This window comes from Ambystoma mexicanum, chromosome 10 (genome assembly GCF_040938575.1).
Source record: "Ambystoma mexicanum isolate Mex_15411 chromosome 10, UKY_AmexF1_1, whole genome shotgun sequence".
In the NCBI taxonomy this organism is placed as follows: domain Eukaryota; kingdom Metazoa; phylum Chordata; class Amphibia; order Caudata; family Ambystomatidae; genus Ambystoma; species Ambystoma mexicanum.
Window position 1 is genome coordinate 12,635,235 of NC_090932.1, and position 13,763 is coordinate 12,648,997.

At 53.1% G+C, this 13,763-nt stretch overlaps 1 protein-coding gene across 1 annotated transcript in view; it reads left to right on the forward strand.

Moving 5' to 3' along the window:
* The window catches only part of LOC138492787 (probable cation-transporting ATPase 13A4), a 302,290-nt gene that overhangs the window by 95,028 nt on the left and 193,499 nt on the right, over positions 1-13,763 (forward strand). Inside the window, exon 14 of the mRNA XM_069620146.1 lies at positions 11,417-11,478. Coding sequence (XP_069476247.1) covers positions 11,417-11,478 — 62 coding nt within the window. The remainder of the gene's footprint in view (positions 1-11,416; positions 11,479-13,763) is intronic.

Here is a 13,763-nt window from a genome sequence, read left to right on the forward strand (position 1 = left end):
TCGCTGTAACCCCCTACCCAAACACTCACACATCACCTGACCTCTCTCCCAGCTCCACTGGCTCCCCGTAACCACCTACCCAAACACTCAAACATCACCAGAGCTCTCTCCCAGCTCCACTGGCTCCCTGCAACCCCCTACCCAAACACTCACACATCACCGGAGCTCTCTCCCAGCTCCACTGGCTCCCCGTAACCCCCTACCCAAACACTCACACATCATCTGAGCTCTCTCCCAGCTCCACTGGCTCCCCGTAACCCCCTACCCAAACACTCACACATCACCTGAGCTCTACCCCAACTCCACTGGCTCCCCGTACCTCCTACCCAAAGACTCACATATCACTTGAGCTCTCTCCCAGCTCCACTGGCTCCCCGTAAACCCTACCCAAACACTCACACATCATCTGAGCTCTCTCCCAGCTCCACTGGCTCCCCGTAACCCCCTACCCAAACACTGACACATCAATGGAGCTCTCTCCCAGCTCCACTGGCTCCTCCTAAACCACTACCCAAACACTGACACATCACCTGAGCTCTCTCCCAGATCCACTGGCTCCCCGTAAGGCCCTACCCAAACATTCACACATCACCTGATCTCTCTCCCAGCTCCACTGGCTCCCCGTAACCCCCTACCCAAACACTCACACATCACCTGAGCTCTCTCCCAGCTCCACTGGCTCCCTGTAACCCCCTACCCAAACACTCACACATCACCTGAGCTCTCTCCCAGCTCCACTAGCTCCCCCTAAATCCCTACCCAAACACTGACACATCACCTGGGCTCTCTCCCAGCTCCACTGGCTCCCTGTAACCCCCTACCCAAACACTCACACATCACCTGAGCTCTCTCCCAGCTCCACTGGCTCCCCCTAAACCCCTACCCAAACACTCAAACATCACCTGAGTTCTCTCCCAGCTCCACTGGCTCCCTGTAACCCCCTACCCAAACACTCACACATCATCTGAGCTCTCTCCCAGCTCCACTGGCTCCCCATAACCCCCTACCCAAACACTCACACATCACCTGAGCTCTACCCCAACTCCACTGGCTCCCCGTAACCCCCTACCCAAACACTCACACATCATCTGAGCTCTCTCCCAGCTCCACTGGCTCCCTTGTAACTACCACCAAACACTGACACATCACCTGAGCTCTCTCCCAGCTCCACTGGCTCCCTGTAACTCCCTACCCAAACACTCGCACATCACCTGAGCTCCCTCTCAGCTCCACTGGCTCCCAGTAACTCCCCACCCAAACGCTCTCACTTCACCTGAGCTCTCTCCCAGCTCCATTGGCTCCCTGTAACCCCCTACCCAAACACTCACACATCACCTGAGCTCTCTCCCAGCTCCACTGGCTCCCCGTATCCAACTACCCAAACACTCATACATCACCTGAGTTCTCTCCCAGCTCCACTGGCTCCCCGTAACCCCCTACCGAAACACTCACACATCATCTGAGCTCTCTCCCAGCTCCACTGGCTCCCCATAACCCCCTACCCAAACACTCACACATCACCTGAGCTCTACCCCAACTCCACTGGCTCCCCGTAACCCCCTACCCAAAGACTCACATATCACTTGAGCTCTCTCCCAGCTCCACTGGCTCCCCGTAAACCCTACCCAAACACTCACACATCATCTGAGCTCTCTCCCAGCTCCACTGGCTCCCCGTAACCCCCTACCCAAACACTGACACATCAACGGAGCTCTCTCCCAGCTCCACTGGCTCCTCCTAAACCCCTACCCAAACACTGACACATCACCTGAGCTCTCTCCCAGCTCCACTGGCTCCCCGTAAACCCTACCCAAATACTCACACATCATCTGAGCTCTCTCCCAGCTCCACTGGCTCCCCGTAACCCCCTACCCAAACACTGACACATCAACGGAGCTCTCTCCCAGCTCCACTGGCTCCTCCTAAACCCCTACCCAAACACTGACACATCACCTGAGCTCTCTCCCAGCTCCACTGGCTCCCTGTAACCCCCTACCCAAACACTCACACATCACCTGAGCTCTCTCCCAGCTCCACTAGCTCCCCCTAAATCCCTACCCAAACACTGACACATCACCTGGGCTCTCTCCCAGCTCCACTGGCTCCCTGTAACCCCCTACCCAAACACTCACACATCACCTGAGCTCTCTCCCAGCTCCACTGGCTCCCCCTAAACCCCTACCCAAACACTCACACATCACCTGAGTTCTCTCCCAGCTCCACTGGCTCCCTGTAACCCCCTACCCAAACACTCACACATCATCTGAGCTCTCTCCCAGCTCCACTGGCTCCCCATAACCCCCTACCCAAACACTCACACATCACCTGAGCTCTACCCCAACTCCACTGGCTCCCTGTAACCCCCTACCCAAACACTCACACATCATCTGAGCTCTCTCCCAGCTCCACTGGCTCCCTTGTAACTACCACCAAACACTGACACATCACCTGAGCTCTCTCCCAGCACCACTGGCTCCCTGTAACTCCCTACCCAAACACTCGCACATCACCTGAGCTCTCTCCCAGCTCCACTGGCTCCCCGTAACTCCCCACCCAAACGCTCTCACTTCACCTGAGCTCTCTCCCAGCTCCATTGGCTCCCTGTAACCCCCTACCCAAACACTCACACATCACCTGAGCTCTCTCCCAGATGCACTGGCTCGCTGTAACCCCCTACCCAAACACTCACACATCACCTGAGCTCTCTCCCAGCTCCACTGGCTCCCTGCAACCCCCTACCCAAACACTCACACATCACCGGAGCTCTCTCCCAGCTCCACTGGCTCCCCGTAACCAACTACCCAAACACTCACACATCACCTGAGTTCTCTCCCAGCTCCATTGGCTCCCCGTAACCCCCTACCCAAACAATCATACATCACCTGAGCTCTCTCCCAGCTCCACTGGCTCCCCGTAACCCCCTACCCAAACACTCACATATCACCTGAGCTCTCTCCCAGCTCCACTGGCTCCCCTTAACCACCTACCCAAACACTCACACATCACCTGAGCTCTCTCCGAGCTCCACTGGCTCCCTGTAACCCCCTACCCAAACACTCACACATCACCTGAGCTCTCTTCCAGCTCCACTGGCTCCCCGTAACCCCCTACCCAAACACTCACACATCACCTGAGCTCTCTCCCAGCTCTACTGGCTCCCTGTAACCCCCTACCCAAACACTCACATATCACCTGAGCTCTCTCCCAGCTCCACTGGCTCCCCGTAACCCCCTACCCAAACACTCACACATCAACTGAGCTCTCTCCCGGCTCCACTGGCTCCCCGTAACCCCCTACCCAAACACTCACACATCACCTGAGGTCTCTCCCGGCTCCACTGGCTCCCCGTAGCCCCCTACCCAAACACTCACACATCACCTGAGCTCTCTCTCGGCTCCACTGGCTCCCCGTAACCCCCTACCCAAACACTCACACATCACCTGAGCTCTCTCCCAGCTCCACTGGCTCCCTGTAACCCCCTACCCAAAAACTCATACATCACCTGAGCTCTCTCCAAGCTCCACTGGTTCCCCGTAACCCCCTACCCAAACACTCACACATCACCTGAGCTCTCTCCAAGCTCCACTGGCTCCCTGTAACCCCCTACCCAAACACTCACACATCACCTGAGCTCTCTCCCAGCTCCACTGGCTCCCTGTAACCCCCTACCCAAAAACTCATACATCACCTGAGCTCTCTCCAAGCTCCACTGGTTCCCCGTAACCCCCTACCCAAACACTCACACATCACCTGAGCTCTCTCCAAGCTCCACTGGCTCCCTGTAACCCCCTACCCAAACACTCACACATCACCTGAGCTCTCTCCCAGCTCTACTGGCTCCCTGTAACCCCCTACCCAAACACTCACATATCACCTGAGCTCTCTCCCAGCTCCACTGGCTCCCCGTAACCCCCTACCCAAACACTCACACATCAACTGAGCTCTCTCCCGGCTCCACTGGCTCCCCGTAACCCCCTACCCAAACACTCACACATCACCTGAGGTCTCTCCCGGCTCCACTGGCTCCCCGTAGCCCCCTACCCAAACACTCACACATCACCTGAGCTCTCTCTCGGCTCCACTGGCTCCCCGTAACCCCCTACCCAAACACTCACACATCACCTGAGCTCTCTCCCAGCTCCACTGGCTCCCTGTAACCCCCTACCCAAAAACTCATACATCACCTGAGCTCTCTCCAAGCTCCACTGGTTCCCCGTAACCCCCTACCCAAACACTCACACATCACCTGAGCTCTCTCCAAGCTCCACTGGCTCCCTGTAACCCCCTACCCAAACACTCACACATCACCTGAGCTCTCTCCCAGCTCCACTGGCTCCCTGTAACCCCCTACCCAAAAACTCATACATCACCTGAGCTCTCTCCAAGCTCCACTGGCTCCCCGTAACCCCCTACCCACACACTCACACATCACCTGAGGTCTCTCCCGGCTCCACTGGCTCCCCGTAGCCCCCTACCCAAACACTCACACATCACCTGAGCTCTCTCTCGGCTCCACTGGCTCCCTGTAACCCCCTACCCAAACACTCACACATCACCTGAGCTCTCTCCCAGCTCCACTGGCTCCCTGTAACCCCCTACCCAAACACTCACACATCACCTGAGCTCTCTCCAAGCTCCACTGGCTCCCCGTAACCCCCTACCCACACACTCACACATCACCTGAGGTCTCTCCCGGCTCCACTGGCTCCCCGTAGCCCCCTACCCAAACACTCACACATCACCTGAGCTCTCTCTCGGCTCCACTGGCTCCCTGTAACCCCCTACCCAAACACTCACACATCACCTGAGCTCTCTCCCAGCTCCACTGGCTCCCTGTAACCCCCTACCCAAACACTCACACATCACCTGAGCTCTCTCCCAGCTCCACTGGCTCCCTGTAACCCCCTACCCAAACACTCACATATCACCTGAGCTCTCTCCCAGCTCCACTGGCTCCCCGTAACCACCTACCCAAACACTCACACATCACCTGAGCTCTCTCCGAGCTCCACTGGCTCCCCGTAACCCCCTACCCAAACACTCACACATCACCTGAGCTCTCTCCCAGCTCCACTGGCTCCCCGTAACCCCCTACCCAAACACTCACACATCACCTGAGCTCTCTCCCAGCTCTACTGGCTCCCTGTAACCCCCTACCCAAACACTCACATATCACCTGAGCTCTCTCCCGGCTCCACTGGCTCCCCGTAACCCCCTACCCAAACACTCACACATCAACTGAGCTCTCTCCCGGCTCCACTGGCTCCCCGTAACCCCCTACCCACACACTCACACATCACCTGAGGTCTCTCCCGGCTCCACTGGCTCCCCGTAGCCCCCTACCCAAACACTCACACATCACCTGAGCTCTCTCTCGGCTCCACTGGCTCCCTGTAACCGCCTACCCAAACACTCACACATCACCTGAGCTCTCTCCCAGCTCCACTGGCTCCCCGTAACCCCCTACCCAAACACTCACACATCACCTGAGTTCTCTCCCAGCTCCACTGGCTCCCTGTAACCCCCTACCCAAACACTCACACATCACCTGAGCTCTCTCCCAGCTCCACTGGCTCCCCCAAAATGCCTAACCAAACACTGACACATCACCTGAGCTCTCTCCCAGCTCCACTGGCTCCCCGTAACCCCCTACCCAAACACTCACACATCACCTGAGCTCTCTCCGAGCTCCACTGGCTCCCCGTAACCCCCTACCCAAACACTCACACATCACCTGAGCTCTCTCCCAGCTCCACTGGCTCCCCGTAACCCCCTACCCAAACACTCACACATCACCTGAGCTCTCTCCCAGCTCTACTGGCTCCCTGTAACCCCCTACCCAAACACTCACATATCACCTGAGCTCTCTCCCGGCTCCACTGGCTCCCCGTAACCCCCTACCCAAACACTCACACATCAACTGAGCTCTCTCCCGGCTCCACTGGCTCCCCGTAACCCCCTACCCACACACTCACACATCACCTGAGGTCTCTCCCGGCTCCACTGGCTCCCCGTAGCCCCCTACCCAAACACTCACACATCACCTGAGCTCTCTCTCGGCTCCACTGGCTCCCTGTAACCGCCTACCCAAACACTCACATATCACCTGAGCTCTCTCCCGGCTCCACTGGCTCCCCGTAACCCCCTACCCAAAAACTCACACATCAACTGAGCTCTCTCCCGGCTCCACTGGCTCCCCGTAACCCCCTACCCACACACTCACACATCACCTGAGGTCTCTCCCGGCTCCACTGGCTCCCCGTAACCGCCTACCCAAACACTCACACATCACCTGAGCTCTCTCCCAGCTCCACTGGCTCCCTGTAACCCCCTACCCAAAAACTCATACATCACCTGAGCTCTCTCCAAGCTCCACTGGCTCCCCATGCACCAGAGGCATGATTTCAAGAGGACTCTGCTTCATATGCACAGCCCCTGCCCTACCTGCACAACAAACTGAAACCCACCTCCCACAAAAACCCCAGACAAGTGAAACACAATCTCACACCCATTTCACTCTGCAAACTAACCTGCACACAGGAATAAGCATTAATCAAGTGGGCACCCCGTCCCTGGAATACCCTGCCACTGTGCACCACGGGGGCACCCCGACCCTGGAATGCCCTAACACTGTGCACCACGGGGGCACCCCGACCCTGGAATGCCCCAACACTGTGCACCATGGGGCACCCCGACCCTGGAATGCCCTAACACTGTGCACCACGGGGGCACCCCGACCCTGGAATGCCCTAACACTGTGCACCACGGGGGCACCCCCTGCTACTGCACACCAAGTGGGCACCCGGACCCCGGAATGCCCTACCACTGCACAGCAAGTGGACACCTCGACCCTGGAATGCCCTAACTCTCCACAGCAAGTGGGCACCCCGACCCTGGAATGCCCTGCCACTGCACAGCAAGTGGGCACCCCGACCCTGGAGTGCCCTAACTCTCCACACCAAGTGGGCACTCTGACCCTGGAATGCCCTAACACTGTGCACCACGGGGGCACCCCGACCCTGGAATGCCCTAACTCTCCACACCAAGTGGGCACCCCTGCTACTGCACACCAAGTGGGCACCCGGACCCCGGAATGCCCTACCACTGCACAGCAAGTGGACACCTCGACCCTGGAATGCCCTAACTCTCCACAGCAAGTGGGCACCCGGACCCTGGAATGCCCTACCACTGCACAGCAAGTGGGCACCCCGACCCTGGAGTGCCCTAACTCTCCACACCAAGTGGGCACTCTGATCCTGGAATGCCGTAATTCTCCACACCAAGTGGGCACCCCGACCCTGGAATGCCCTACCACTCCACCTCTGCACCCACCACAGCATCCATCAAAGCTTTAGAGAAAAGCATCAAAACATACCTCTTGCCACCCCCTAATCTAGCAATCCTCCTCCCCTGCCCTCCTCTTTCTATCCTGATCTTTCCTTCCTGCCCTGAAAAGGCTGTAACTTCTTTTTCACCTTCTCAATGTTGAACTTTGTGCTGTGCTCCAAGACCCTCTGGGTAGGGACAGCACTGGACAGATATTCCAATGAAATGCTTTACATTATCCCTGCTTCTCTTTTTCAGACTGACTTTGTGTTTGTATTAATTGACACTTATACTGCGGTTTCGCCAAAGGTCTTTAACATGCAGGAAAATACATGGTACAGAAGAATAATGCAGGAACGGAGCCCAACATGGAGATCAGGTGCTGGGAGTCACGGAGAAGAGGCAGAGCGTGGGCTAAGCTATGTAGGTTGGAGAGGAGCGAATGGCAAGAGGTAGAGAGTGCCAGCAGGAGGGACGCGTGAGGAGTAGATTCAGAACAACGCGGCGGAACGTAGATGCAGAGCGAAGGGACCGAGTAGGGGGATAGGAGGAGACCCGAGAAGAAAGATTGGAGGTGCAAGGCCGTGAAGCCATTCAGTTACTATAGGAAGCAAGTGAATCAAGAGCTGCGACCCAAACAGCAGAATAGCAACTGGAAACCAATGCAGAATTGTAGATAGACCCTAGGGGTGAGACGCGAAGAAGAGAGGCTCATCAAGACGGCAGAACTGTACACCTACGGTTCTTCAAGGACGGATGTCAGCAATACTAGCACATTCTCGGGTCCTCTGTGGCTGCCCCCAGGAGCACCCGGTCATCTTTCTGTGATGTAAGTGCAACATTAGTCGCCGCCTCCCTCATTTCTACAGGTGGGCGACTTGAACACCTGGGAGATCAATCGGCATTGCGTGGATCTGAAGCTTTGATTGACAACGTGCCATTGTGAGGGTGGAAGCATCGTGTAGTGAACGACACACATAACCAAGGGCACAATGGACGGCTGGATCTCGTGGGTATCCCCTTCCATCTTCCTGGGCCAAGTAGGAGGACTCTTTGACTCACACACGCATCTTAGGACAATGCATCGCTGTTTCCAAAGAGTGCTTGTTTAGAAACACATTCTAGCTGTCAGAAAATGTAGACACATGCTCAACACATGTTTTGTGGCTCACTTCTGCATTGATATCCTGGTACTCAGAGGATAGCTCAGCGGCAACGTGCTCGCCTTGGAAGCAAGACAACACGAAGCAACACAGGTTTGATCCCCGGGTCGTGCTTAGCAACCTCTGGGTATTAAGCGTGTAATAAATAACCTATCATATCATACCCTGCCATTATATTAAACCCACTTCAAAAGAACAGGATGCCAAGTGCTACTGCTAGAACCTTCTGGATGTAAGGAAGGGAAAGGGAACACTGGCAGAATATGGAGAACAAACAACTCAGAAAATGATCCAATGGTTTTTCTCTTTCTCCTGATCTTATTAATAAGAAGCATCTCAGAGGTGAGCAATCCCGTTAGTGGAACAAGCAACTGGTCCACGCGAGGCATTGATAAATAGAACTGCTTGAGATCATTCAGGAATGACATGAATGACTTCCTCCACTCATCGTATCTTCGCTCAAACATTATGGATCATAAAATCCAAGCATTTATGATGGGACTAAACCTTGTACCAGCACTGTGGCCCCTTGGGGCCCGATAGGCAGCAACAAGACCTCTGCGGAAAGCAGCCCTCTTTCTGATGAACATTTTTGGAGACTGATAAAAACACGCACACATTCAGATTCTAGGCTATTTGTGCACGCGCCTCACTTTTTTCAAAGGAGTGGCACTGCTTCAAGGTTTGGCCCTAATCCTCTATCATCCTATTCAGTGTTCACAAGGGCCTGGGCCTGCAGCACAAACCTTAAAAGGACGCTGATAATTCCTTTATTGAAAAACCCTGCAGCAGATATGCAAATCCTGGAGCAGATATGAAACTCCTGGAGCAGATATGCAAATCTTGGAGCAGATATGCAAATCCTGGAGCAGATATGAAAATCCTGGAGCAGATATGCAAATCCTGGAGCAGATATGCAGGATTGTAGTCAATGTAGACCCAGTTCCTAATTGCCATGTCTTGCTTCACTAATGCAGAAGGAACTTGTTTGCCAGATGCTGGGTTTTTAGAGAAGAAACACCCCCCTCTCCAGGTCATGAGACAGACTTGTTTTAGGGGCACCCGGGACTGAGTCCACTCTATAGTTTATAGTCTTGGTTCCAGGAATCAGGCGGAGGAAGGCCACACTAGCGCGTTGGTGCCGTTGGACTTACCTGCAGTGTTTGACCCGGTTGACCACCCTACTACTCTAGACAGACTGAAGGCTATTGGTATTTCTGGAAGAGACCTACGGCTTCTTTCCTGAATAACAGATCTGCAGCTATTTCTGTACCCCATTCTTTGCATCACGCCCTCGTCCAAAATGTGGAGTACCACAGGGTCCACTCGTGGCCCTTTAATCTTTAGAATCACCCCCTTATTCAGCGGATGCAGAGCGGTCAGGGTGCCTATGAGAACTCTGCAGGAGATATCAAGGGGTTTCACGAATGCGGGAAGAGAGAGCCATGGAAGAGACGCTCCATCAGACACTTCCACTAAATGTCCCTACGGCATCAGTGACATGCTGTGGCTTTAACACCTTTCGCTGCCACCAAAGCGCCTTCCTACTCCTCGGACATCAGCTGTACTTCCAGCGCTATTCTCCAGGCTGTGTCATTCAAATGCTCTGCACCAGGGTCTTGCCGCTTCCGCTCTAAAGAAATTGCACTGCGTGCAGATTAGAGCAGCCAAGCAATTAACTTTTCACCACACCTCTGCGGGAATTGCATCGGCTGCCGGTGTCACATCAAATCACTCTGCATTGTTCAAACGGCACTTAATGGGCTGGGACCGTCCAATGGTTGAAACAAATGAGAAAACTTTAAACCTCATGTCAAGCAAAAACCAACAACCAACACCTAGCGCAGCACTTAGTAGCGGGAGAGCCCCCCGTGGAGGAAGCAGGGCCTTCCCTCTTCTGGTTCCACCTCTATGGAATGCTGCACCCCAGAGCCTCAGCAAACAGAACCCTGAAATGCAAACAGAAGGTGCACCTGTGTCCCACTGGCAATAAAAGCACAACAGCTCGACTCGCTAAGATTTGCAGAGTAAGGAGCCCACACCTTGGTGTAATTTAACTCTACAACCAAAAGCATGAGCTAACCTTGACACCGTTTCCCCGGCCGGGCCCGATGGATGCCTGACTAGGATGCACTGTCTAGCGACCGACTTCTGAAGGACGCGGTCTTGTCCTGTGCGATGGAACCACCTACGGTTCTTGCCAGTCCCTTCCGATCGGCAGCCGCCCTCCTATAGAACTTTGCGGGTTAAAACTCCCATATCCAAGCATTGCATTTTCCAGATGAGTCCTCTTCCGCTCTCCAGCCTCTAGAAAGTACTGCTCCTTTGCATGAAGGATTCCATCCTGTACCATCAAGAGGATAGAGTTGTGTATAGCACGGCTCCTATCCTGTAGCTGCTACTCACTGTCCTGCCGGGATCAGAACCAACGCTCTTACTTCTTCTGCTAAAGTCCATTGACAGCCTCAAGCACAGACATGTGTAAGCAGAGGCCATCCACACGTTCTTGGTACCTGATACATCCAGAACCCACTCTTGACTTAATTCCTTCCTCCATCTGCCATTTTCTGGTCTTATTCCCTCTGTTGGATGTGACTTCCCTTATTCTCTATAAATACACATATTGACAGTGTGGGTTTCCTACCTAAGCTGACACATTTTCCTACTCACTCTGAGCTCCCCAACATGTGCCTGACACCTCAGGATGGGCTCTCCACTCCTTATCAACCTGATGATGTTGAAGGCCCTTTCAGCAAGTTCTGCAGAAGTTGTTACCATGTGTGCAGGCCCTTCTTTTAGTCCCATTCTGTAATTAAGTTGATCTTTCATCCAGTGCGTCCTCAAGCTCAAAGAGAGACAATAGGTCTTTGAAAATGGCCTTCTGTGAAGTGGTGCCGAAGTAACCTGAACTCTCCCTCTCATTTTAGACCGGCACTTTGACGGAAGACGGACTGGATTTGTTGGGGATCGTTCCATCGGGCGGAGACAGGTATGTTGCTCTCTACAGGTGTTTCCAGATGTGCAGATGTCGGGTCTCAGGTGACATTTGCTGCCTTCTTCACATTACACTGGAGCAGCAAGGGTCCTCTGAAGGGTTTGATTGATGGGGCAGGAGAGGACAGGTGGAGAGTTGTGTTCATGACGCTCTTCCCACCTGGAGGCCACCGCCCCTTCGTGGACCAGTTACATACCACACTCTTCACGCCAGGGTCCATCGTGACATTCAAGTGAACCTAGGAGGTTCGGGGCCCTCTGCTGCCCTCCACTCACGGCCCAGTGATAAATGGAACATGCGTGCCCTGAGCAAGAACGCTTCAAACATTTGCCCCATCACCCACGGCGAGTCCCTTACAGAATTCATGATTTCAGCATAGGGGGGCGAGGAGGGGTCAGGAAGCACAGGGAGGAAAGCATTGCTAGCAAATAATACATGGCTGCAGGAAGCGTGACCTGGAGGACAGGAGGAAGGGTGGGGGGGTCAGGAAGCACCAGGGAGGAAAGTAATGCTAGCAAGTAATGCGTGGCTGCGGGGAGGGGTGCATGACCTGGAGGAGAGAAGGAAGATCCAGACAGAAAGAGCCATGGCAGAGCCAGATTTTGATGCCAGGGGGGCAATGTGCTCCTCAGGGGGCACTGCACCTGTTGCATAGAGAGGGGACGGGTCTGAACATAAGACCCTTTTGGGTAGCGTGTCATGCAGTGGATGGGAAGCAGAGTAACTCTTACACCAAATAACGAAGCCAACTCAGGACGATGGCAAATGTTTTCTGTTTTAATATCATTTGTCTAAAACAGGGAGTTACAACGGACATCAATGGATGTTGCACAAGCTCTCGGTGCATCATACAAAAAATAAATTACACGTATGTAGTAAACATTCATCATACTTCATGGCAAATAAGTGAAACCTACGAGTGGTTGTGATACACTCAAGGGGAACATCTAAGTATACTTTGTATAAGATTTTGGGTTGTGATTGGGTATCTACTGCCAGATGGACATCTTGTGCCCACCTCTACTGCAAGTCATCCTCCTCATTATTAAGTACACATTATATCATTGGCTCTCAAACTATGAGGCCCTTCATTATATGGCCCTCCCTCTACAATTGGTCAGCAAGCTCATGCCATGTCTGGAACATTTGGTTCACTTAGCAGCACGTAAGTTCAGCCCCAGGAGCCAGGAGGTGAACTTGACTTTACCTCCCCACCCAATTAGTCCAACGTTCTCATCACCCATGCCTTCTGCCTTGAAGATTGTCTTTGAACTTGGCCTTGCAAAGTATCCTTGTCTCTGGGAATATAAGGGAGTGTGGGCATGTGCTATTGTTATTCTGGAACTCCTTGCCTGTGTCTATTTTCCTCCTTGGCTCACGTGACATGAGACAACAATCTGGTCTCTTTTGTAGGTCACTACCATTTCTTTAATTTTCTGGGTATAACTAGGAACTGTTGATAGGGGGCATACTTTTTTGTGCATTATTTTTGCATGTTGCAGCATTTACTTGTCATGCAGTTTTTCATGCCATTTCACATGTACTGGTCAGAACAGAATTGCAGGTATGTCATCTTGCAATCCTTATGTCTGGCATAAATGGCGCTCTCATGCCATTGATAGAAGCCATTAATACTCTGTCATCACATTTCATATTTTGGGGCCCGATTCATTGAATTGAGTTTAAAAGTTTTGTTTTATTCAATATCACAATACAAATCAACAATCTAAACAGATATATGCTGTCAATTATATGACAAAACAATTGCAGTATTACTACACATTCTGTGATATATTAATTAATAATACTGTTGAGGTAATGAAAAGACAACAATACAAAAGTGTACTACTTAAATTGATCAAATCTGGGGCAAGAAAGAATGAGAAAAGAGAAACATAAAATAAAAAGGACTGGCATAACCAAATCAGGCTGATAGTGAAGAAAGAAGTGAAGAGAGTACATAGGTTGACATTACAGGCGGTGATTCCATCAGTGTAATAGCAAAGTCAGTTAGACATTCATATCATTTAAGCAATTAACAAAGAGGTGCCATTTTCTGTCATGTTTGAAAGAGAGAGAGGGTGAATTGGCAATACACTTTTCCAATCTATGTACATCGCATATATTAATCCACTGGTAACCTGGTCACACTCTGTTGTCGGGGCCAGGTCCCCTCCCCCACCAGCTGCACTCCTGCACTGCCTCCCTGGCAACCCCCGCACTTGGGGACTGTTTTCTGTATCCCTACAGTCCCACTACCATCACTTGACTCCTGATGC